At 35.1% G+C, this 23319-nt stretch overlaps 1 protein-coding gene across 2 annotated transcripts in view; it reads right to left on the bottom strand.

Moving 5' to 3' along the window:
* The window catches only part of NID2 (nidogen 2), a 133474-nt gene extending 113735 nt beyond the window's left edge, over positions 1-19739 (bottom strand). For both annotated transcript variants that reach the window (XM_027841629.1, XM_027841621.1), the window contains exons 1-2: positions 19433-19739; positions 18218-18526 (exon numbers count right to left, since the gene is read on the bottom strand). In XM_027841629.1, coding sequence (XP_027697430.1) covers positions 18218-18526; positions 19433-19657 — 534 coding nt within the window. In that variant the 5' untranslated portion in view covers positions 19658-19739. The remainder of the gene's footprint in view (positions 1-18217; positions 18527-19432) is intronic.
* Between the last annotated feature and the right edge of the window lie 3580 nt (positions 19740-23319).

The raw sequence follows: 23319 nt of genomic DNA on the forward strand, positions 1-23319 counted from the left end.
AGATCATTTGGCCACTGCATCGATCAGAATTCTTAATTTAGTCAAAGTTGTTTTCCTTCCCACTGTTGTTTTTTAAAGTGTTCTCTCACCTCTTCTCACTTTACTCTGCATTCGTTCATACTTTCTAATCTTATCTAAAATCATCTTTCATCTTTTCTCATGTTGTAATAATATTCAATTATATTCATATAATATAATTTTGTGCTACTCCCAATTTATGAACCTCCACTTAGATTCTCTTTGGCTTTATTTTTCCCTCTTTTTGTTCCCTCTTAAGGATCAGGAAGTTTCTTTTGCTTGTGACTATTCCCTCCCTTAAATTATTCTCTTTCTTCCTAACCCCATTTGTTTCTCTTTTGAGTTTCATGTATTTCTACATCAAAATGTTTGTGTATGTATTTAATTCACCTTTGTCTAGTTCAGATAATAGTGAAGTGCAGCTCATGAGCACTACTACTCTCTCTACCTTCTTACTCCATGTTTGTTTTCTCTCACATACCCCAATTATAAGAAATAGGAAACTCATCCTGTTTTTCCTCCTTGGCTACACTCTTTTCTCTTTCCTCTCCTAAAACTTTTAGAACATAAGCAATTTACTCATAGGTCCCCTGTTCTTCTTGTTGAACTCCCTCAATACTCTATGAAGATATGAGCATTCCGAAGGAACCCATTTTTTTCAATTAGCAAGCATTTTAAAAATTAATCTGCCCTTTCTACCCTCTCATTCAGTATATTTTTTAAAACTCTCAAAATAAAGCCCTCAGTACATACTGCGTAGTTCAACAAAACTAATTTCCACATGAGCCACATCTCAAAATTTATGTTTCTGTATGCCTTTTGAAATTTAATCACCTCTCCATCAGAAGGATAGTAGTCTGTTTCATCTTCAAACCTTTGGTTTATCATTGCATTGACCAGAATTCTAAAGTCTTTCAAAGTCATTTTTCCTTATAATATTATCATTTAATAAATTGTATTCCTAATTATGCTCACTTCAATCTGCATCAATTCACAGAATTCCTATGAAATTGTCCATTTCATTCTTTCTGTTGCACAATAATACTGTACTACATTTTTAAACTAAAATTAGTTATCCATTTTCCAACAAGATGTCCTTTTATTTCCATTTTTTATACCAGAAAAAGAGCTAAATCTTCCTTTGATTTCTTTGCGTATATAGAATTAGAAAAACGAGGTCAAAAGGTATGAATATTTTAACAAATTTGAGGCACAGTTTCAAATTACTTTCTAGAATGGCCGTACCAATTTACAGCATTAGTTCAGTAATGTACTTGTTTTCCTACAAAAATTCCAACTTTTATTATTTTCCTCTTTTATCATTTTTGCCAGTCTGATAAAAATGAGGAAGAACCTCAAAAGTGTTTTATTCCCTATCAGTAATTTATATCATTTTTTCACATGATTGTTGATAGCTTGATTTCTTCTTCTGAAAACTCTCTTTATAGCATTATCTACAGAGGAATAGCACTCAGGCTTATAAATGTGAATCAGTTCCTTAATGTATCTGAGACATGAAACCTTTAACAAAGAATTTTACTGCAAATATGTTTACCCACTTGCTTCAAAATTTACTACAAGATTTATTTGTTCAACAACCTTTTAATTTTATGTAATCAAAATTATCCATGTTATCTTATGTCTCTGTTATTTCTCTATCACTTCTTTAGTCATGAACTCTTCCCCTATCCATAGACAATTTTTAAAGGCAATTTTTTAATTTAAAAGGCAATTTAAAGGCAATTTTTCCTTATTCTCATTTGTTTATGATTTAAATTTTTATATCTAGGTCATTTATAGCTTATCTTGATGTATGGTGTCAGGTATTGGTCTCAACCTAATTTCAGCCAAATTATCACCCAATTTTCTCAGAAGTTTTTGTACAATAGTGATTCTCCAAGAAACTGGGGTATTTGAATTTATCAACCACTAGGTTGCTCTCTTTATATTTAACATATTGTGTACCTAATTTGATTGACTCTCTATTTTTTAACCATTGCCAAATTGAGGAATGGAAGGGTGAAAAAGAGGAATAAACTGGGAAAAGGAAGAGAAAAAGTGGAAAAAATTAACTTAGACAAAAAGTGCACAAGGAGGAGCTTTAACAATGGAGGGGCAATGGAGGAGAGGGTAGGAGGCAACACTTAAAACTTACTCTCATCTGAACTAGTTCAAGGAGGGAATAAAAAAATAAAGACACATAAACATATGCAGAAACAGAGCTAGGTATAGAAATTCATCTTAGAAAGCAGAGGGGTAATAAGAGGGAAGGTACATTAAGTGAGGAAGTGGCCAGAAGCAAAATCAACTCTTGAGGAGGAGATATGGGAGGGACAAAGAGGGAGAGAGAGAGGGAGAAAAGTATGAAGGGAGAGAGGGAGAGGGAGAGAGAGACATAGAGAGAGAGAGAGACAGAAAAGGTTAAATAGAAGAGAGAAAGATGGAGGGAAACACAGTTAGCAATCATAACTATGAATGTGAATGGATTGAACTCACAAAACAGAAGAGGACAGTAGAGTGGATTAGAAACCATAATGTAAAAATGTTATTTACAAGAAACACACTTGAAACAAAAAGACATATTCAGAATTTAAATAAGGAGTTAGATCAGAATCTAATATGCTTCAGGGATTGCAATAAAAATCGCAGATAAAACAAAAGCAAAAATAGAACTAATTAGAGAAACTACATTTTGCTAAAAATGTTAAACATTTATTATAATAATATTAAAATTAATACCAATACTGAGCTTAAATGAGCCAAATGGTAACACCCAAATTCTTAAAGGAAAAGTTAAATGAGTTCTAGAAGGAAACAGACAGTAAAACTATACTAGTGGGGAATTTCAGTTTACCCTTTTCAGACTTAAGATAAATCTAATCATAAAATAAATAAGAAAGAAGTTAAGAAGGCGAATAGAATTTTAGAAAAGTTAGATATAACAGACTTCTAGAGAATAATGAATGGAATAGAAAGAAATGGAATAGAAAGAAAACAGAAAGGAATATAGCTTTTGCTCAGCTGTATATGGCACCTTCATAAAAACTGACTATGTATTAGGGCATAATAACGTCATAAACAAATGCAGAAAAGTGGAAATAGTAAATGCACCTTTTTTGAGACAATAATACAATAAAAAGTATATTCAATAAAGGGCATTGGAAGTATAGATTAAAAATTAATTGAAAACTAAATATTCTAATCCCAAATAATGAATGGATCAAAGAATCAATCACAGAAAAAACGATTTCATTAAAGCTAATAAAAACAATGAAAACATAACAAAATCTGTGGGACGCAGTCAAAGTAGTAGGGAAAATTTATATCTCTACATTTTTATTTATATTTATTACTTATATGTCTAAATTTTAGAGCTATAAAATTTATATCTCCAAATCTCTAAAAGCAGTAAGAGAAAGAGAAGATCAATGAATTGGGTCTGCAGCTAAATAAACTAGAAAAACAACAAATTAAAAATCCCCAATTATACACAAAAATAGAAATCCTGAAAACCAAATGAGAGATTAATTAAGTTAAAAGTAAAAAAAATGAACTGAAAATAAAATTAAGTTAGTTTTATGAAAAAAACAATAAAATAGGTAAATCATTGGTTAATTTTATTTAAAAAAGAAGATAACCAAATTACCAGGATCAATAATGAAAATAGTGAATACAACACCAATGAAGATGAAATTTAAGGAATTATTAGGAGTTATTTTGCCCAACCATATGCCAATAAATTTAATAAATAACCTAAATGAAATGGAAGAATATTTTTTTAAAAAATTAAAACTGTCCAGATTCACGGAAGAGGAAATAGAATACTTAAATAACTCTATCTTAGAAAAAGAAATTGAACAAGCCATAAATGAATTCCCTAAGAAAAAAATACAGGACCAGATGGATTTACAAGTGAAATATACCAAACATTTAAAGAACAATTAATCCTAATATTATATAAACTATACAAAAAAAAGGTAAAGAACCAATAGCTTTTTGAGAAATCAAAAAGCAATAAAACAAAAGCAAAAGAATCAGAAAAAAAAAAAAGAAGAAGACAATGTGAAATATCTCACTGGAAAAACAACTGACCTGGAAAATAGATCAAGGATAGATCCTTTAAAAATTATTGGACTACCTGAAAGCCATGATCAAAAAAAAAAAAAGCCTATATATCAGATTTCAAAATAACTATCAAGGAAAACTGCCCCGATATTCTAGAACCAAAGGATAAAATAAAAATGGAAAGAATCCACCGATCACCTCCTGAAAGTGATCCCCAAATGTAAACTCCCAGGAATATTATAACCAAATTCCAGATCTTCCAAGTCAAGGAGAAAATATTGCAAGCAGTCAGAAAGAAACAATTCAAGTATTGTGTAGCCACAGTCAAGATAACACAAGATTTAGCAGCTACTAAATTAATGGATCAGAGGGCTTGCACAATCAAGAATCACCTACCCAGCAAAACTGAGTATACTCATTCAGGGGGGGAAATGGATATTCAGTGAAACAGAGGACTTTCAAGCATTCTTCATGAAAAGACCAGGTTGAAAAAAAATTTATTTTCAAATACAAAACTCAAGAGAAGCATAAAAAGGTAAACAGGAAAGGGAAATCATAAGGTACTTAATAAGGTTAAACTGTTTACATTCCTAAATGGGAAGATGACACTTTTAACTCATAAGAACTTTCTCATTAGAGCAACTGAATAGGTAGAGGGCACAGGTGGAAGTTGAATATGAAGGGATGACATCTTAAAAAAAATAAAATTAAGGGGCGAGAGAAGAATGTACTGGGAGAAAGGGAAACGGAAAGATAGAAGGGGGTAAATTATTTCACGTAAAAGAGTCAAGAAAAAGCTTTTACAGTAGAGTGGAAGAGGGGGTAACTGAGTGAACCTTATTCTCATCAGAATTGGCTCAAAGAGGGAATACCATACACACTCAATTGGGTATTGTGCGATTAAGGAAGAAAAATGTGGTTCAGATTCGCTCCTACAATAAGACACACTCCTAAAGAGAGAAGTGAAGGTAGCTTTAATTAAGATTATAATACAGGTACAGAAAAGCTAGATTTACAGCAACATACAATTAGCAATACGACTATAGTTAGGCTAAGAATACAAAGGATAACAATAATATAAGAATATATCACCAATTCGGGGAAACATCAACACCTGAAGTCCAAGATGGGGATTCCTAGGGTACAGCTTTCAGGGTCCCAAATGGGAAAGTCCCAGGCAGAGAGTCCTCTCCATGAAGGAGAATCCCAAAGATAGCTTTCCCAATTAGGATTTAAATAGAGCCTCTAACAAAGAAGGCCCCATGCCAGAGGTGTCCATGATTCTAGTAGATGTTTTCACTTGGTCCAGTAACTGGCCAAGTTCCTGGAGCGAGCAAAACATCTTAGAATATTAATTAACTTGATATGAACTGACAAACTGGCCAGGTTCCCAGAGCACATCTTTTCCTGAGAACTGGCTAAATTCTCAGGTCTACATAGATAACCACACTCCGGCTTACAGCCCAATGTTTAGAGTCATACAGGGGACATGGAAGATCTTTCCTTATAAGATTTATCAATGAGGTATAGAAATCTATCTTATCCCACAGGAAAGTAGGAGGGGAAGGGGACAAGAGATAGGGGTAGGGTGATAGAAGGGAGGGCAGGTTGGGGGAAGGGGTAGTCAAAAGCAAAACACTTTTGAGGAGGGACAGGGTGAAAGGAGAGAGAGACAATAGAATAAATGGGGGGGGGGGCAGGATGCAGGGAAATACTATTAGCAATAGTAACCATGAAAAAAATTTTGAAGCAAATTTCTCTGATAAGGGCCTTGTTTCTCAAACATATAAAGAACTGAGTCAAATTTATAAAAATGAGAGCCACTCCCCAATTGCTAAATGACCAAAAGACATGAAGACTTTTCAGATGAAGTAATCAAAGCTAATTATAGGCATATTTAAAAAAAATACTCTAATTCACTATTGATTGGAGAAATGCAAATTAAAACAATTCCAAGGTACTAACTCATACCTATTAGATTGGCTAATAGGACAGAAAAGGAAAATTACAAATATCGGAGGGAATGTAGGAAAAATGAGACATTAAAACACTGCTGGTGGAGTTGTAAACTAATTCAATCATTCTGTAGAACAATTTGGAACTATGCCCAAAGGGATTATAAAACCATGCATACCTTTTGACCCAGCAATACCAACTAGGTCTGTATTCCAAAAGGGACGAAAAAACAAAAAGGAAAAAGGACCTATATGTACAAAAATATTTATAGCAGCTCTTTTCTGGTGGCAAGGATCTGGAAATTGAGGTGACGCCCATCAACTGAAAAATGGCTGAACCAACTGGAATGTTATTATGATGGAATTCTATTGTGATATAAGAAATGATGAGCAGGATGCTCTCAGAAAAACCTGGAAAAACTTAGATGAGCTGATACAAAATGAAATATACGGTATATAAAGTAACAACTATATTGTAGGATGATCAGCCGTGAATGACTTAGCTATTCTCAGCAATACAATGATCCAAGACAACTCTGAAGGATTTATAACAAAAAATGCTATCCATCCTCAGAGGAAAAAACTGATGCTGTCTGAATACAGATTGAAGCATATTTTTTTTTACTTTATTTTTCTTAAGGGTATTTTTTGGTCTATGTTTTTTTCCACAATATGACTAATATGGAAATGTTTTACATAACTACACATGTATAAACTATATTGAATTGCTTGCCTTCTCAGTGAAAGGATGGGGGTGGGGTGGAAGGGAGAGAATTTGGAACTCAAAATTTTTAAAATGAATGTTAAAAATTATTTTTGCATGTAATTGGGGAAAAATAAAGTACTGAAAATTCAGAAAAAAAACAATTAATAACACTGCAGGATATAAAATAAACTCACAAATCATCAGCATTTCTATGTATTAACAGCAACAACAAAAAGAGGCAGAAAGACAAATTCCATTTAAAATAACTGCAAACAGAAGTCTACCTTGGGAGTCTACCTGCCAAGAAACAGAAGAACTGTGTGAACATAATTACAAAACACTTTTAACACAAAGACAGATCTACATTATTAGAGAAATATTAATTTCTTATGGGCAGGCCAAGCTAATAAAATAAAAATTACAATATTACTTTATCAATCAAAACTGTAAAATAATTACTTTACTGAGCTAAAAACCATAATAACAAAATTCATCTGGAGGAACAAAAGGTTGACTATCAAAGGATTCAATGAAAAAAATGTGAAGGAAGGTTAACCAGCAATATTAGATCTCAAACTATATTACAAATCTACCTAGCTGTCCAATGAGCACAAAATTTCGTGTTTGATAAACACAAATATCCCAGCTATTGGGAGAAGATACTATTTAATAAAAACTGCTGGAAAAAAACTAGAAAGTAGTCTGGAAGAAACTAAGCAGAAACCAACATCTCATACTATATGCAAGATAAGCTCAAAACAATTACATGATTTAGAAATGAAACAAAAGCAAATTAGGTGAACATGAGTAAATAAAGTAGGGGAAGCATGGAAGAAGTTACCTGTCATATCTACGGAAAGGGGAAGAGTTCATGACCAAACAAAAGAGAGGTTCATGGGAAGTAAAATGGATCATTTTGATTATATGAAATTATACCAAACCAATACAACTAAAAACAGAAGAAATGCAAGAAACAGTCAAATCTATACAATAGGAACTATTACCGAAGTGATAAATAATCAAAGGATATAAACAGGCAGTTTTCAGAGAAAGAAATCAAAGCTATCAACAGTCATATAAAAATGTTCTAAGGATCAGAGAAATGCAAACTAAAACAACTCTGAAGTTATCATCTCATACCAATTAGATGGGCTAAGATGACAGAAAAGGAAAATGACAAATGCTGGAGGGGTTATAGGAATTGGAAGGGATTGTACCATAATGCACTGTTGGTGCAACTAAGAACTAGTCCAACCATGACAGAGAAAAATTTGGAACTATGCCCAAAAAGCTATAAAACTGTGCATCCTTTAGCCCAGCAGTACCAGCAGTTTATACCTCAAGGAAATCAAAGAAAAAGCAAAGTAATCAATATACATACAAATATTTATAGCAAATCATTTTATTGTGGCAAAGAATTAGAAACACAAAGGATTAACTGGGTAATGGCCGAACAAATTATAGAACATGAATGTGATAGAACAATATCATGTCATGAAAAAATGAAGAAAGGCATGGTCTCAGAAAAACCTAGGAAGAATTAATGCAAAATGAAGCGAGCAAAAGCAGAAGAACAATCTAGACAGTAATAATAATATTGTAGAGACAATCAACTGTGAAAGACTAGTAACACTCATCAATACAATGACTCACCACAGTTTCAAATAACTCAGGATAACAAATACTATCTGCATCCAGAAAGGATGTACTCAGAGTATATAATACATTTTTTCCTTTATTTTTCTTGCTTTTTTTGGAACATGGCTAATGTGGAAATAAATTTTGCATTACTTTATTTGTATAATGAGTATCATATTTTTTACCTTCTCAATTTGTGAGGGGAATGGGAAGGGAGGGAAAAATCGGAACTAAAAATAAAAAAATATAAATAAAATATAAAAAAATAAATAAGCCATTGTGGTTAGTAGGATAGTGAGTTAATCAGGGATATTTATATTGATTGCTTTGTGACCCAGTTGTGGTTGTGTAACATAAATTTGTAGTAGAATCAGTCAGTAATCACATTATTTTTTTCTAGCTTTCTTCAGCAGTATACGCATAGGATCAAAGGCAAAGGATGGAGGGAGTGATCCAAGGCTGAGACTTGGCAAGGCAAGATCAGCAATATAATAATTGGGCAAAGAACTCAAGAAAAAAGGACAGTGTAGCGTCATTGAAACATTTTTAAGTGTGCAGAACAGAGCTAAAGAAAGTTCAGAAAGAATTTAGACAAGCAGGAAAGCTTTCAAAGAAACAATGGATTTATTCCATACTTTTTAAGGCAGGCTGTAAAGACTCATGATTTCACATATAATTTTTTTTGTTCTGCTTCACAGATGCAAATGTTCTTTTTTAGTGATCATTAAATTCAGAATAAAAAAATAAAATTTAATTGAAGAAAGAGATGCCAACCACATGATTAAAAGTCTAGCAATTCCTTGGTCTGAGATTGATTCTGCTTTGAGGTACACACTTTATATCATCAAATAAATATTTGCACTGTACAAAAATACATCCTATACAAACAAATAAACAAACAACAAAAAGAAACCCTTATGGTCTCCATAATTCAGCACTTTGTTTCCAAATGTATTTAGCTATACCAATAGTAATGATAATTATTATCATTATTTTATAATATTTGCGTAACATTCTACAAATAACTTATTGAAAACTATGTGCTAGTATTATCTCATTTTACAGATGAAAAGACTAAAGCAGACAGAAGTTAAGCAATGTGCCCAGGGTCACATGGTTAGTAAGTATCTGAGACTACGTTTGAACTCACATCTTCCTAATTCTAGGTCCAGCGTTCTATTCACTGCACTACCTAGTATAATTTAGGTATTTATGTAATATGCCATTCTTCATCAAAGTTCTCCAGTTAGTTATTCCCTTTATACTGTCCTCTAAACTAGTCAAGAGATAGTTCATTATACATTTAGAAGATAATAATTTGAGTTTTTCTTCTGAATTTCAATGATATCATCAATTTATTAATGATTTCCTCATTTCATTTCCCCCTACTTTTTTCTCTCCAATCCATAAATGAATCCCTGTTCTAAGTTTAATATCTTTTCTTCACTAACTCCTTCATTTGTATATTCATTCTCTTTTTATTTGTTCTACAAAACAAAGTTGACTAAGAAACAGAGTGGTTGATCAATGGAACAGATTAGGTACATAATACATACAGAAGCAAATGAGAACAGATTTCTTTTTTGTTGTTGTTGTTGTTGTTCAGTCATTTCCGTAGTGTCCAACTCTTTGTCACCCCATTTGGGGTTTTCTTGGCAAAGATACTAGGGTAGTGTGCATGTTATCCCTCATTGAAAACCCTCAAATGTCCAAAAGAACCTTCTGTTCAATTAAAATACACAAATCATGGCTTTAAGGGTGTGTGCTATTTGTATTTAATTAGTTGTAGCAGACTGAGCACTTAATTTAGAGTCAGGGCACCTGGGACTAACTCCTGTCTCTAAATCTTGTTAGTTGTGTGATAATGGGCAAGTCATATCTCACAGTTTCAGTTACTCATCTGTAAAATGGAAGTAATAACACTTTTACTACCTTCTTCCCAGGGTTCTGGTGAGAAAGTGCTTTGTAAACCTTAAGGTGCTATGTAAATGTATTTATTATTTTGCTTTTCTCCATTCCTTTATCTCAGGCGCAAAAATCTCACAATTCCTTTCATTCATTTCTCCCACACTCAGTTACCACACATCCCAGGCTCAGAGTATATACATATTCTCAAAAAGCCCAGTTTTATATCCTCCTAACAATAATAGTCAGTGGAGGAAGCCAAGATGGCCAAGTATGGGTAGCAACTCAGCTGAACTCCTCCAAAATTCCCTCAAAACAACTTTAAAATAGTGCCTTAAATGGAATTCTGGAGTGGCAAAATCAACAAAAGGTTGAGGTGAGGCATTTTTCCAGCTGAAGACATCTGAGGGGGTTGGAAGGACTAAAGGTCTATGACACCAGAGTGGGAGTCAGCCCAGAACACAGCCTACATCAGTGCAACACCAGCAGCAGACCTCCAGGCAGCTGCAACAGTGGCAGTGGCAGCTTCAGGACCTCTTAGTCCAGAGATGGCAAGGGACTCAGACAACTGGTCAGAAAGACACTTCAAGGGACCTGTTGATGACACTGGGTTCAGGACCATATTGCATTACCTATACATAGGTCCAGATTGCAGTTCCAGGAAGAAGACAACTAGAACTTGTGGCCACAGGTGAGCAGTCCAGGGCAGAGTGCTTATGGTCACTCACAAGGGAGCAGGGAACTGGTCACAGTTCCAGGGAAAAAGAAGAGTGAGCTTTTGTGGATGCAGGGAAGCAAGGTGCCTCCCTGAGTAAAGACCAGAGCACAGGGCAGGAGAACAGCGAACACTCCTTTCCCTGGATCATACTTTGGAAGCACCAAAAAATTGCAGACTCTCAGAACTAGCTCAAAATTAGCAGCATGAAAAACCTGAAGCTTAGGACAGTGCCCCTTCCACCCTGGGTACAGGGCCCAATTTAAACATAAAGTTATAAAAAATAGGTTGGGAAAATGAGCAAACAACAAAAAAGGAATCTGACAATAAAAAGCTACAATGGTAACAGTAAAAATCAAGACACAAATGTAGAAGACAAAAATGTCAAAACAACAACAAAAAAAGCCTCAAAGAAAATATGTGAACTGGACACAAGCCCAACAAAAATTCCTCAAAAAGCTCAAAAAGATTTTAAAAATCAAATAAGAGAGGCAGAGGAAAAACTGGGAAAAGAAATGAGAGTGATGCAAAAAAAATTATGAAAAAGAGTCAACAGTTTGCTAAAAGAGGCACATAAAATAATGAAAAAAATATAAACTTAAAAAACAGAATTAACCAAATGGAAAAAGAAGTACAAAACTTCACTGAAGAAAATAATTCTTTAAAAATTAGAATTGTTCAGATGGAAGCTAATGACTCCATGAGACATCAAGAAATAATAAAACAAAATCAAAAGAATGAAAAAATGGAAGAAAATATCTCATTGGAAAATCAACTGACCTGAAAAACAGATCACAGAGAAATAACTTAAGAATTACTGGAGTAACTGAAAGCAATGATAAAAAAAAAGCATAGACATCATATTACAAGAAATTGTTAAGGAAAACTGCCCTAATATTCTAGAAGCAGAAAGTAAAATAGAAACTGAAAGAATCCACCATGGTAAACATAGAGACTCCTAGAGAATCAACTAAAAACACTACTTGAAATAATGAACAACTTTAGCAAAGTTGCAGAATATAAGATAAACCCACATAAGTCATCAGTATTTCTATATATGACCAAAAAAGTCCAGCAGCAAGAGATAGAGAATTCCATTTAAAATAACTGTAAACAATATAAAATATCAGGAGACTACCTACCAAGACAAACTCAGGAACTATATGAACACAATTACAAAATACTTTTCACACAAAAAAAGTCAGTTCTAAATAATTTGAAAATATCAATTGCTCATAGGTAGGCTGAGTCAATATAATAAAAATGACAATTCTGTCTAAACTAATTTACTTATACCAATCAAACAATAAAAAATTATTTGATAGAGCTAGAAAAAATAACAACAAAATTCATCTGGAAGAAAAAAAGGTCAAGAATATCAAGGGAATTAATGAAAAAAACTGCAAAAGAAAGTGGCCTAGAAATACCAGATCTCAAAATATATTATATAGCAGTAATCATCAAAACTATCTGGTACTGGCTAAGAAATAGAGTGATGGATCAATGGAATGGATTAGGTACACAAGACAAAGTAGAAAATGGCTATAGTAACCTAGAGTCTGATAAACCAAAGGCACCAGCCTCCAAGGATAAGAACTCACAGGGCACAAACTAAGTATTGACCAACATGTCACACTGTATATCAAGATAAGGTCAAAATGGGTAAATAATTTAGACATAAAGGGTGACACCATAAGCAAATTAGAAAAGCAAAGAATAGTCTGCCTGTCTGATCTACGGAGAAGTGAAGAATTCATGACCAAACAAAAGATAGAGAGCATTACGAAATGTAAAATAGATAATTTTGATTTTATTAAAATAAAAAGCTTTTGTACAAACAAAACCAATTCAACTAAGATTAGAAGGAAAGCAGAAAGCTGGGAAACAATCTTTATGGCAAGTGACTCTGACAAAGTCTTCATTTCTCAAACATGTAGAGAACTGAGTCAAATTTATAAGAATATAAACCATTCTCCAGTTGATAAATGGTCAAAGGATATGAACAGGTATTTTCAGATGAAGAAATCAAAGCTATCTAGACTCATACTAAGAACTGCTCTAAATCACTTTTGATTTGAGAAATGCAAATTAAAACAATTCTGAGGTACCACCTCACACTTATCAGATTGGCTAATATGGCAAAAAAAGAAAATGATAAATATTGGAGAAGACATGGGAAAACTGGGACACTAATGTGCTGCTGGTGGAATCGTGAACTGATTGAACCATTCTGGAGAACAATTTGGAATTATGCCCAAAGGGCAACCAAACTGTGCATATCCTTTGATCCAGCAATACCACTACTAGGTCTGTCTCCTAAAGAAAGCATTAAAAAAAGAAAAGGACCTACATACACAAAAGGGTTAATGATGGAAAATGCTATCCACATCCAGATAAAGAACTAATTGACTCTTAATGCAGATGGAAACATACTTTTTAAACACTTACTTTATTTTTTTCATGTTTTTTTTCCTCTTGGTCTGTTTCTTCTTTTACAACTGTGACTAACATGGAAATATGTTTTACATGACTGCATATGTATATAACCTATATCAAGCTGCTTACTATTTTAGGAAGAGGTGAGGGAAGAAGGAAAAAAATTTGTAACCCAAAATCTTGTAAAATTGAATGCTAAAAATTGTCTTTACATATAATTGGGAAAAAGCAAAATACTATTAAAAAAAAAGAGAGACAATCCACCAATTACCTATTGTAAAGATATCCTAAATGAAAGCTCCCGGGAATATTATAGCCAAATTCCAGAGTTCTCATGAAAAGAAGAAAATATTGCAAGCAGCCAGAAAGAAGCAAATCTAATATTGTTTGATATAGTTGACATAGTCAGGATCACACAAGATTTAGTAGCTTCCACATTAAAAGGAGTAGGGCAGCTCATCAGGGCCTGGAGTCAGGAAGACTCCTCTTCCTGAGTTAAAATCTGGCCTCAGAAACTTACTATCTGTGTGACCCTGGGCAAGTCATTTACCCCTGTTTACTTCAGTTCCCTTATCTGTAAAATGAACTAGAGAAGAAAATGGCAAACCATTCCAGTGTCTTTGCCAAGAAAACCTCCAAAATTGGGTCAAGAAGAGTTAGAAAGGACTCAAAAATGATGGCACAACAAATATTAAAGACATACAGGACTTGGAATATGCTATTTCAGAAGGGAAAGGAGCAAAATCATACCAAAGAATAATCTACCCAGCAAATTTGGTATAATCATTCAGGGGGGACGTGGCTATTTAATGAAATAGAGGACTTTTAAACATTCCTGATGAAAAGACCAGAGTTGAGTATAAAATTTGACTTTCAAATACAAGACCCAAGAGAAGTATAAAAAGTACACATGAAAGAGAAATCATAAAGGACTCAAAAAGGTTCAGCTCTTTACATTCCTATATAGGAAGATGAAACTTACAACACTCGAGAACTTTTTCATTATTAGGGCGGTTAGAAAAAGCATTCACAGACAGAGGTCGTTGATATGAGTTGGCTATGATGGGATGATCTCAAAAAAATGAAGAGATGAGAAAAGGGGATGCACTGGGAGAAGGAAGGGGGAGGAAGAGTGGGGAAAATTATCTCACATGAAAGAGGCTTGCAAGGAAAAGCTTTTACAGTGGAAGGAGGTGGTATCAGGCAATGCTTAAACCTCATTCTCACACAAATTGGCTCAAAGCTAGAATAACATACACACTTTGTTGTGTATAGAAATCTGCCTTACCCAACAAGGAAACAGGAGAGGAAGGAAATAAAAGAGGGAATGCTTGAACACTGTAACTTAAAATAAAACTGTTCACATCTCTTAGAACCAGAAGCCAAAGTGGAAATAAGAACAATCTACCAATCATCCAAAAGAAATTTCAAAATGAAAACTCCCAGGAATATTACAGCCCAATACAGAGCTTCCAGGTTTTACATACATACAAACATACATACACACACATACACATTGTATATAAATATATGTGTATATTACATATATGTAGGCAGGGAGGATGGGAGGGAGAGAGAGAAAAAAAGAGAGAGGTGCAGAAGAGAGAGTTGTTTAGTCATTTCAGTCATGTCCAACTCTTTGTGATCCCATTTGGGGTTTTTTTGGCAAAGATACTGAATCCTACAGTGGGGAAAATGGACTTTTAAAGGGGCCTTCCAAGCATCCCTGATAAAAATACTACAGCTTCATAGAGACTTTAAAATTCAAACACAGGAGTTAAAAGAAACATTTAAAAAAGGAACCATGAATAAACAATCATAAAAAACTGAACAATGATAAGCTGCTTACATTCATATATTGGGAGATGATACACATGTACCCTTTCAATTCTATCAATTTAGGGTCCATAGAGAGAGTCTAAATTAGATACGACCTCAATGTGGTTCTGTTATGTATGTCTTACTGATCACATCATGAGGGTTATGGAAGAAAGAAAAGTTTGGGAACATTATTTCATATAATCAGAATATATAAGCAGACATCAAGAATGATGGGATAAGAAGTAACTACTTCTATTAAAGGTCTCAGGTGTTTTTTATTTTGTTTTTTAAATTTAAAAAATCCTATAGGAAACAAAGTTCCTAATTAGAAATTAGGAAATACTTAACTCTTAAGAAACAAAAAAACAGAATGGTGGTCAAGTGACTAGTATAGTTAGTATATTATGCCTTAAATTTAATCAAACGTGAACCTCACTCACATCTGAGTCAAACATATACAAAAATGGGTATGTAAACACATTTAATCCAATAGGGAAATAGGAGGTAAGCAGGAGAAAAGGGAATTACAGGGACAGCACATTAAGGGAAGGATTATTCCTAAGAAAAACAATCTCTAACTAGGGATGTCCAAAAATATTTATAGTTTTTTATGACGTGGTAAAGACCTGGAATCTGAAGAGTTGCTTATAAATTAGGAAATGGCTGAACAAGCTGTGTGAAATAAATGTAATGAATACTAGAAAATGCATGGAGTTGGGAGATGAAGTTCCTATACAAGGAGGCCAGTGTCACTGTATTGCAGAGTATGTGAAGGATTGTAAAGGTAGGAAAGGGCCAGATTAAGGAGAGCTTTAAAAGCCAAACGGAGGACTTTATATTTAATTCTGAGGGTAAATATGGAGCCACAAAAGTTGATTGAATGGGGTTGGGGCTGCTGACATGGTCAGAGCTAAGCTTTATGAAGAGCACTTCGATAACTGAGTAATGGAGTGAGGAGAGACTTGAGACAGGAAAACCAATGAGCAGTTTTACAGTAGCCCAAGCATGAGGTGATAAGCTTCCCCAGGGTGATGGCAGTATCACAGGAGAGAAGAGAATACAAACGCACACACACAGAATACACACACAACATACACATCTATATCTATCTACAGATATATAGATATATACACATACATATAAAATGTCAAGAAGGTAGAATTGACAGGCCTTGGCAACATATTGGATTTAGGCAGGAGAGAGGAGTAAGAGGGAATGATGAGTTGAGGATGACACCCACACTGTGAGCCTAGATGACTGAGAGGATGATATTAATGGGAAAGTTAGCAGGAGGTGAAGATTTTGAGAGAAAAGATAATGAGTTCATTTTTGGAAATGTTGAATTTAAGATGTATACAGAATAACCAAAAAAGGGACAACTCAAATCAGTTCATTGTTGCTAACTCATTCTAGTTCTCTAAGTCTGAATATTCCCACTTTGCCTCCTCTATCTCTTTGATATTTAATGCATTTTCTAAAAGATTTGACTTGTGGAGATGGATTTAATTTGAGAAGTTTATTCTGGAAATTTGTTACCATATCTTTTATTACATGGGATGACAACAGTAGAGGTGTGCTGTTTATGGTAAAGTTAAATGCCTATGTTTCACTTAACATCCTTTGGAAATGATGTAATTTTTACAACTACTTGTTTGGTGTTTGGAGGTTTGGGTTTGTTTTTCATTTAAAAAATCCTATAGGAAACAAAGTTCCTAACTAGAAATTAGGAAATACCTAACTTAAGAAACAGAAAAACAATGGTGGTCCAATGACTTGCACAGTATATTATGCCTGAAATTTAATTATTTGGGGGGAATTCCTAGTGTGGAAATTATCTCTATCAATGTAGACTAGCAACTCACTTTCAACTTAGAGTTTTTAACAAGTCACTCAAGCACCAATAGGTTAAGCTCACTGTCAGATAGCTGGCAAGTGGCAGGGTCAGGATTTGAACTGAAGTCTTCCAAAATCCAATGTCCCTGCCCTGTAACCACCAAATCATACTGACTCTTATATTGTACATTGCAGGAATCTCATAAATGTTTGTTAGTTAATTAACTGAATTCCTGAAAAGCATGAATGCCCTCTGAATTATTTTGTGACAACAGGAAAGTTTTTTAATTTCTGTTTGGATACTTGCCATCTCCCTACAGTTAAGAAATACTGCAAGGATTTTTTAAAGACTATATTAATTCAAGAATCTTAAACCCTCTAAGACTGCGACTCTGAAGTCCCAATGCCTACTCAGGGCAGCAAACTCCTATCTGGAATAATTTTCCTTTTGCAGTGGAAAGGTTATGTTTGTCTATAAAATATATTAGAAAGAGAGTTGGTTCTAGAATTAGAGGACTGGGATTCAAATTTTATATCTGTTGCTTATAACCAATGTGAGCTTAGACTGTAAAATGAGAGAGTTGGATTGAATAACTTCTGAGGTTTTTTCCAACTCTAGACCTATGATTCTATGATCTGTTTCCTTGAGACTAATTTTAATTTGTAATCTTTCAAATTCTCATGATTGTCCTTAAGGTTGCATGTTATAAGAATTCGGTCAATGTTGTTCCTAAGCTGGGGAGGGGGGAAGGAAAAAAGAAAAAAAAACACACGAATAATATATTGAGAAGCTTCCCCATCTACACAGTAAATCTTATCCTTAAAGAAAGGCTTCCCCACAGAGAACCACTCCTGAAAACCACACAAAGAATTCACAAAGCAAATGTATATTTGCTTTACAGACATGTCCGGAGCACAACAGTCGATTCTAAAAGAAATTTGGTTCTAATTAAATGTAGAATTTCTTGTTTAGTAAACTTTTATGTAATGTCACTCTAGCAAGAACTCCTGTTCTCATTTCCTGTTTTTAATGTCTTAGAATTCAAATCTCTACCAAAGACTCCATTAATACATGACCCAATGGCTTTTCTTCCTTTGGAAAGAGATCCCAGTTGTATCACTTACCAGTCTTGATGGCAATACATTTTGTGTCACTGTCTCACAGGCACCAACCTCCTCCCATGTAGCAAGAAAGGCATGCATTGGTGTGTAGTTTGCAGCAGTTTTGGGAAACCCAGTACGAATATATTGGGCTGCCTGGCTCAATATCTCCACAGAGTCGTCTTCTCTGTAAGAGATCTTTCCCCTCCCACTGCTAGTATCAAGGTCTGATAAGAATGGGGCAATTGCAGGGAATTCTGTGGGAAAGTCATCATTCACATACTGTATCTCTCTAGGAAAGTCTTGAGTTGAGATGATTCCATTAGTGCCCACCTGAAAGAAAACCAAAAAGCACCTTGTAAGTTTATACACTATAGGCATCATGCCACCAGTTAAAATAAATTTTAACAAGTTTAACAAATTTTAAAGTAGTTCTTCAAACCTCTATACCCATCCTTCTCATTTCCTCTCCAGTAACTTTCTCCTCATGAGTTGACTGCCTTCTGATGTACCAAATCCAACATTATGTACTTCCCACTCTCACAGGATGAAAAACACCAGCCCTCTGCCGAAAACCCTTAATTTCAATTTTAGAAGATCTCATTAATCATAACCCCTCAACCCAATATTCTTGAGTCAAGAAAGTCATATTTTCTGTCTTAAATATCCCTGGGATTTTTTATATCACACTCTCATTCCTTTATAGTATGTCCTTGGAAAACATACATCCCTATTTGAAAAAAAATCTTTCCAGGTCCATGAAAAATCATTTCTATCTCTGAACATGATGCACTCCTACCTAATTTCCTAAGCTAAACCTTCAACATGATTAACATCTGAGTTTCCCCATTTTTTTTCTGACTGAAGCAGGTCCAGATGAAAATCTTGTTCTCTTCTAGGTAATGGAAGGGAATTGGGGTCAAGTAAAAATATTCCTGAAAAGAACCATCTCCAAAACCATGGAACTCCTCTTCTCTCCTTTCCTTTCCTCTCCTCTCCTCTTCTGTCTTCTCCTCTCCTCTCCCTTTCCTTCCCCACCACCCTTCTCCTTCCCCACCACTCTCCTCCTTCCCCACCACTCTACCCCTTTCTTTCTCTCTCTCTCTCTCTCCCTTTCTTACTCCCTCCCTTCCTTTTCTTCCTCACTCCCTCGCTCTCACTTCCTATCCCTCTTTCGGCAAAGAGGAAAGAAGGTAAAGTTTCTAAAAAGTCCCTAATGTGAAAGGAGACTGAACTTACATAAAGGCTACTGAACTGAGCGTCATAGAACCGCAAGGGTCTCTTCAGCTTTACCGAGGCTGAGGTTTCATCATCCCCTTCCTGCAGGAATTGGTCCCCCCAGGCTTCACCATACGGAAAGAGGTCCTGCGGGTGGAGGGCTGAGGCCGAAGGTAGTAGCCAGTGTAAATGAAACAGCAGCAGCAACAGCTGCCTCTGTTGACTCGTATCCCTTTCTCCCTTCATGGTACGATCGCGGGACAGCTTCAGGAGCAGAACGCGTCCGCCATCCACGCCCCAACACAGCCAGCCCAGAATCTGGCGCTCTGAACATCTGACCAAAGATTCCCTGCGGGCCCTCCAAGCCCAGGGTGGGACTCCAAGTCTTTTCTAGAATCCTGACTGGCTATGACTGCCCAGAAAGGAACCAATCAGAGGAGCTACAGAGTCTGAGAAAGTTCAATAGTGGTGGCAGAAGCAGCATCTGGTTCTCATTAAAAGTTTTCTAGGCCGAGGCCCTACTGAAATGCATCAGTTGTGGAGGCGGCGGAAGGAGATACTAGGCTAAAAGCCTCAGGTCTCTGCAGTATTCTTGCGGTTCTTTCTCATATTTTTTACATTGGGTGAATAATTCCGGTCGTCCCAGCTTCCAAAAGCCTTGTCGGACTAGCTGCCAATTTACATTTTCACTCCTAGTACCAAACAAACGGCCCCCAGTTCCCAAAGGCAATACTGAGGAGAGGACATGACTTCATGCTTGGCCTCGTTAGGGGTAAGAGTGGGGGTGGGGAATTGCCTGGAAATAGCGCCTTCCAACTGGTGGCCCCTGCTAGCGTCCCACTGCTGAACCGCGTGTTCCGCTTGGATGGAGTTGTGGTAGTGTGCATGTTGTGGCTCACTTCTGTTTCTAATTCTTAAATGAGAGTTCCTGGAATGAGAGAGCCCTCCTTAGGCATTGTTTAAACTGTCCTCTAGGGAATAATTCTCTAGGAAGGAAAAGTGAAAGAAACTCAAGGATAAATTCACCTTTTTTGTGAATGTTTGGAAAATATCCATTTTTTCTTACAAATGCCAAATTACTGGAGTAACTAAAGCAAAGCCAAAGAAATAAACACATAACCAATCAAAGAAATGAGACTATGTCCCTTTCCTCTATATACAGTTCACACTACACACTTTGAGAGTAAGTGGATGAGGAATAATTTAGGATTGGTTTGGCTTCCTGTCTTTAGCTAAAGAACTAAGAGTAACCTAATTCTTTATTCACAAGTAAGAGGGAAAAATTGTATGCAAACAGCTTATTTGGGGAAGTAAGTTGTTCTGTTTGCTTCAGCTCCCTATCCACAGTACTCATAACACTCTCAGAAGCCCTAGGATTATAATGAGGTGTTTTACAATTGTAATTATAATCCCAAAGCCTATTGGTAAAGGATTCTCCTCATTAGTGGTGATCAATGCCTTGTACCAGTGTGAAGGTCAGGGCAGAGTTGATAAGAGCAGTATAAAGGAGAACTCTTGAGTTCTATTCAAGCCCCTGAGTCACTGGAGGTCTCATTGAGCTTCAGGGACTTCTGGCTTCCAATTCAAGAGAGAAGCTGGACTATGCCAATAGTAATTCAAATTGCTGAGATAAACTACTCTGGGAAGAAGCCAATCTGAAAGGAGCTGGTAGTCTCCATCATATCTCTATTCCCAGTTTCCCATACAAGAGACTTTGGAAAACTTTCCTTGTGCAAAATCTAGGATGCTCTTGGTTAAGCTGAGTTACCTCACTCCCAATGGGAGAGTGCCTTCACTTTGTATTGTTTGTATATATCCTCTTATGTATACATTCTCTGATTTGTTTTGCTATCAACTTGGCTAGTTTCTTGGCTAATTCCTGTGTGCCCATGCTTGGAATGAACCCCTCCTTACTTCTGCCTCACAGAGTTCCTCTTTCTTTAAGCGGAAATTCAAGCACCATGTTCTGCATGAAACCTTCCCTGATCCTCTCCCCACCACAATTGCTAGTACTTTTCCTTTCAAACTACCTTGTATTTCCCTATTTTGTATATGTTTGATTTATTCACTTTATATTTATGCTGTATTTGTTTCCACCATTTTAATGTAAGGTCATATAGAGTAGGTATTATTTCATTTTTTATATTTGTATCCCCACTTGTTGCCTAGTATAGTGCCTAGCACATAGCAAGTATTTAATAAATTATTTTTGGTTCATTAAATGGAGGTAAGAGGAAACTCAAAGGACTCCCAGAAATCTTTTCCAGGCCATGAATTGTCCATTACCCAGCACTTATAAAACACTATTCCAATAAATCAACTTTCTGACAATTCCTTCCTCCACTCCCTGAGATTCTTCATATATGTCTTGAATATTTGCTTACCTTAGTTTGTTACAACAAGAATTAACTTAAAAGGTGTGGTTCTTATGTTGGTAAACATTATACATGATCAACTTTTCTGTTTTAAAATGCTATTGCTGTTGGTATATTCTCTAACTAGGCTCATTGTAAAAGCTACATGTATCTCAAATTTCTTTGAATTATAATTCTTATTACTAAAATTTCAGTCTGAGCTGAACACTTTAGCACTTCATTATATGTAATCAAAATTATTTTACTGTTTGCAACCCTCATCTCCTTACCCCAATTGTCTAGGATGAGCCATAGCTTATCCTTCTCTGATATCATTCTTTCCTCATCCCTCATCAAACACACACACACACACACACACACACACACACACACCCATTCAAGCACAATTTTGGTATCATGGTAATAATAGCTTACATTTACATAACTCTTTAGGATTTGCAAAATGCTTTACACCATCTCATTTGAGCCTCACAATAACCCTGCTAGATATGTACCCCAGATATAGTATTATTATTCACATTTTATAGCAAAGGTACTGAGGCTCAGAGAGATGAAATGACTTGCCCTTGTCACACAAATGGTAAATACCAGTCTCAGAATTTGAACTTAAGAGATCCTCTTGATTCCATATCCAACCACTCTACACACTATTTAGCACTGCCTTTTATTGAAGGCTTTTGATTTATTTTTTTTACACCACCATCATTTCCATCCCCAGCCCCTGCACTCTAGTACTGAAACCTCTTTTATAAAAAAAAAAAAAAGCTAAGCAAAATCTAGCCTAAAACAACTATGCCTGACAGTTTATGAAACATTCATCACTTGTAATTCCTCATCACTCTATGAAAGAAAGGAAGTGTGTTTTATCATATCCTCTCCAGGAGTAAAATAGGTCATTTCAATCAGTCTATGTGTGGCTGATTTTCAGTTTAGTTTTCACATCCATTATTATTGTCATTATGTATATTGTTCTGATTTTACTTACTTCACACTGTATCAGTTCATATAAGTCGTCAATTTCTCTAAATTCCACATATTCATTTCTTATGGCACAATAGTATTTATTTACACTTATATACTATAATCTATTTAGCTCTTGTCCAATCATTCAGTTACCACTTAGCTTCTATATTTGTTTGTTACCACAAAGAGTACTGTTGTAAATATTGTGATATAAATACAACTTTTATTTTGCCTTTTATGATTTTATGCCCAGTAATGGAATGTGAATATTCAATATATACTTCTTTTTCAATCCAATTAGTTTAATTAGTTGGAGCAGTTGCATTTCCACATAACATCTTCTCATCTTTATCCTTTCTTTGAATTTGATGTTGATTTTGACATTTACTGTAGTGCAACATTAAGGACTCATAAATTGCTCCATTATTAATAATTAGTTGTGTCTCATCTGTTAAGACAGAGAAAATTCTATTTTTACTGAAGTTACTCAATGCTGAATATATTTTTGTAAAGATTCTCTTTTTTGAAGAGAGTATTTGTAATATATAAGCATGAAGTCTTTAAGCAGCC

This window comes from Vombatus ursinus, unplaced genomic scaffold (genome assembly GCF_900497805.2).
Source record: "Vombatus ursinus unplaced genomic scaffold, bare-nosed wombat genome assembly UNPS02004746.1, whole genome shotgun sequence".
Lineage (NCBI taxonomy): Eukaryota > Metazoa > Chordata > Mammalia > Diprotodontia > Vombatidae > Vombatus > Vombatus ursinus.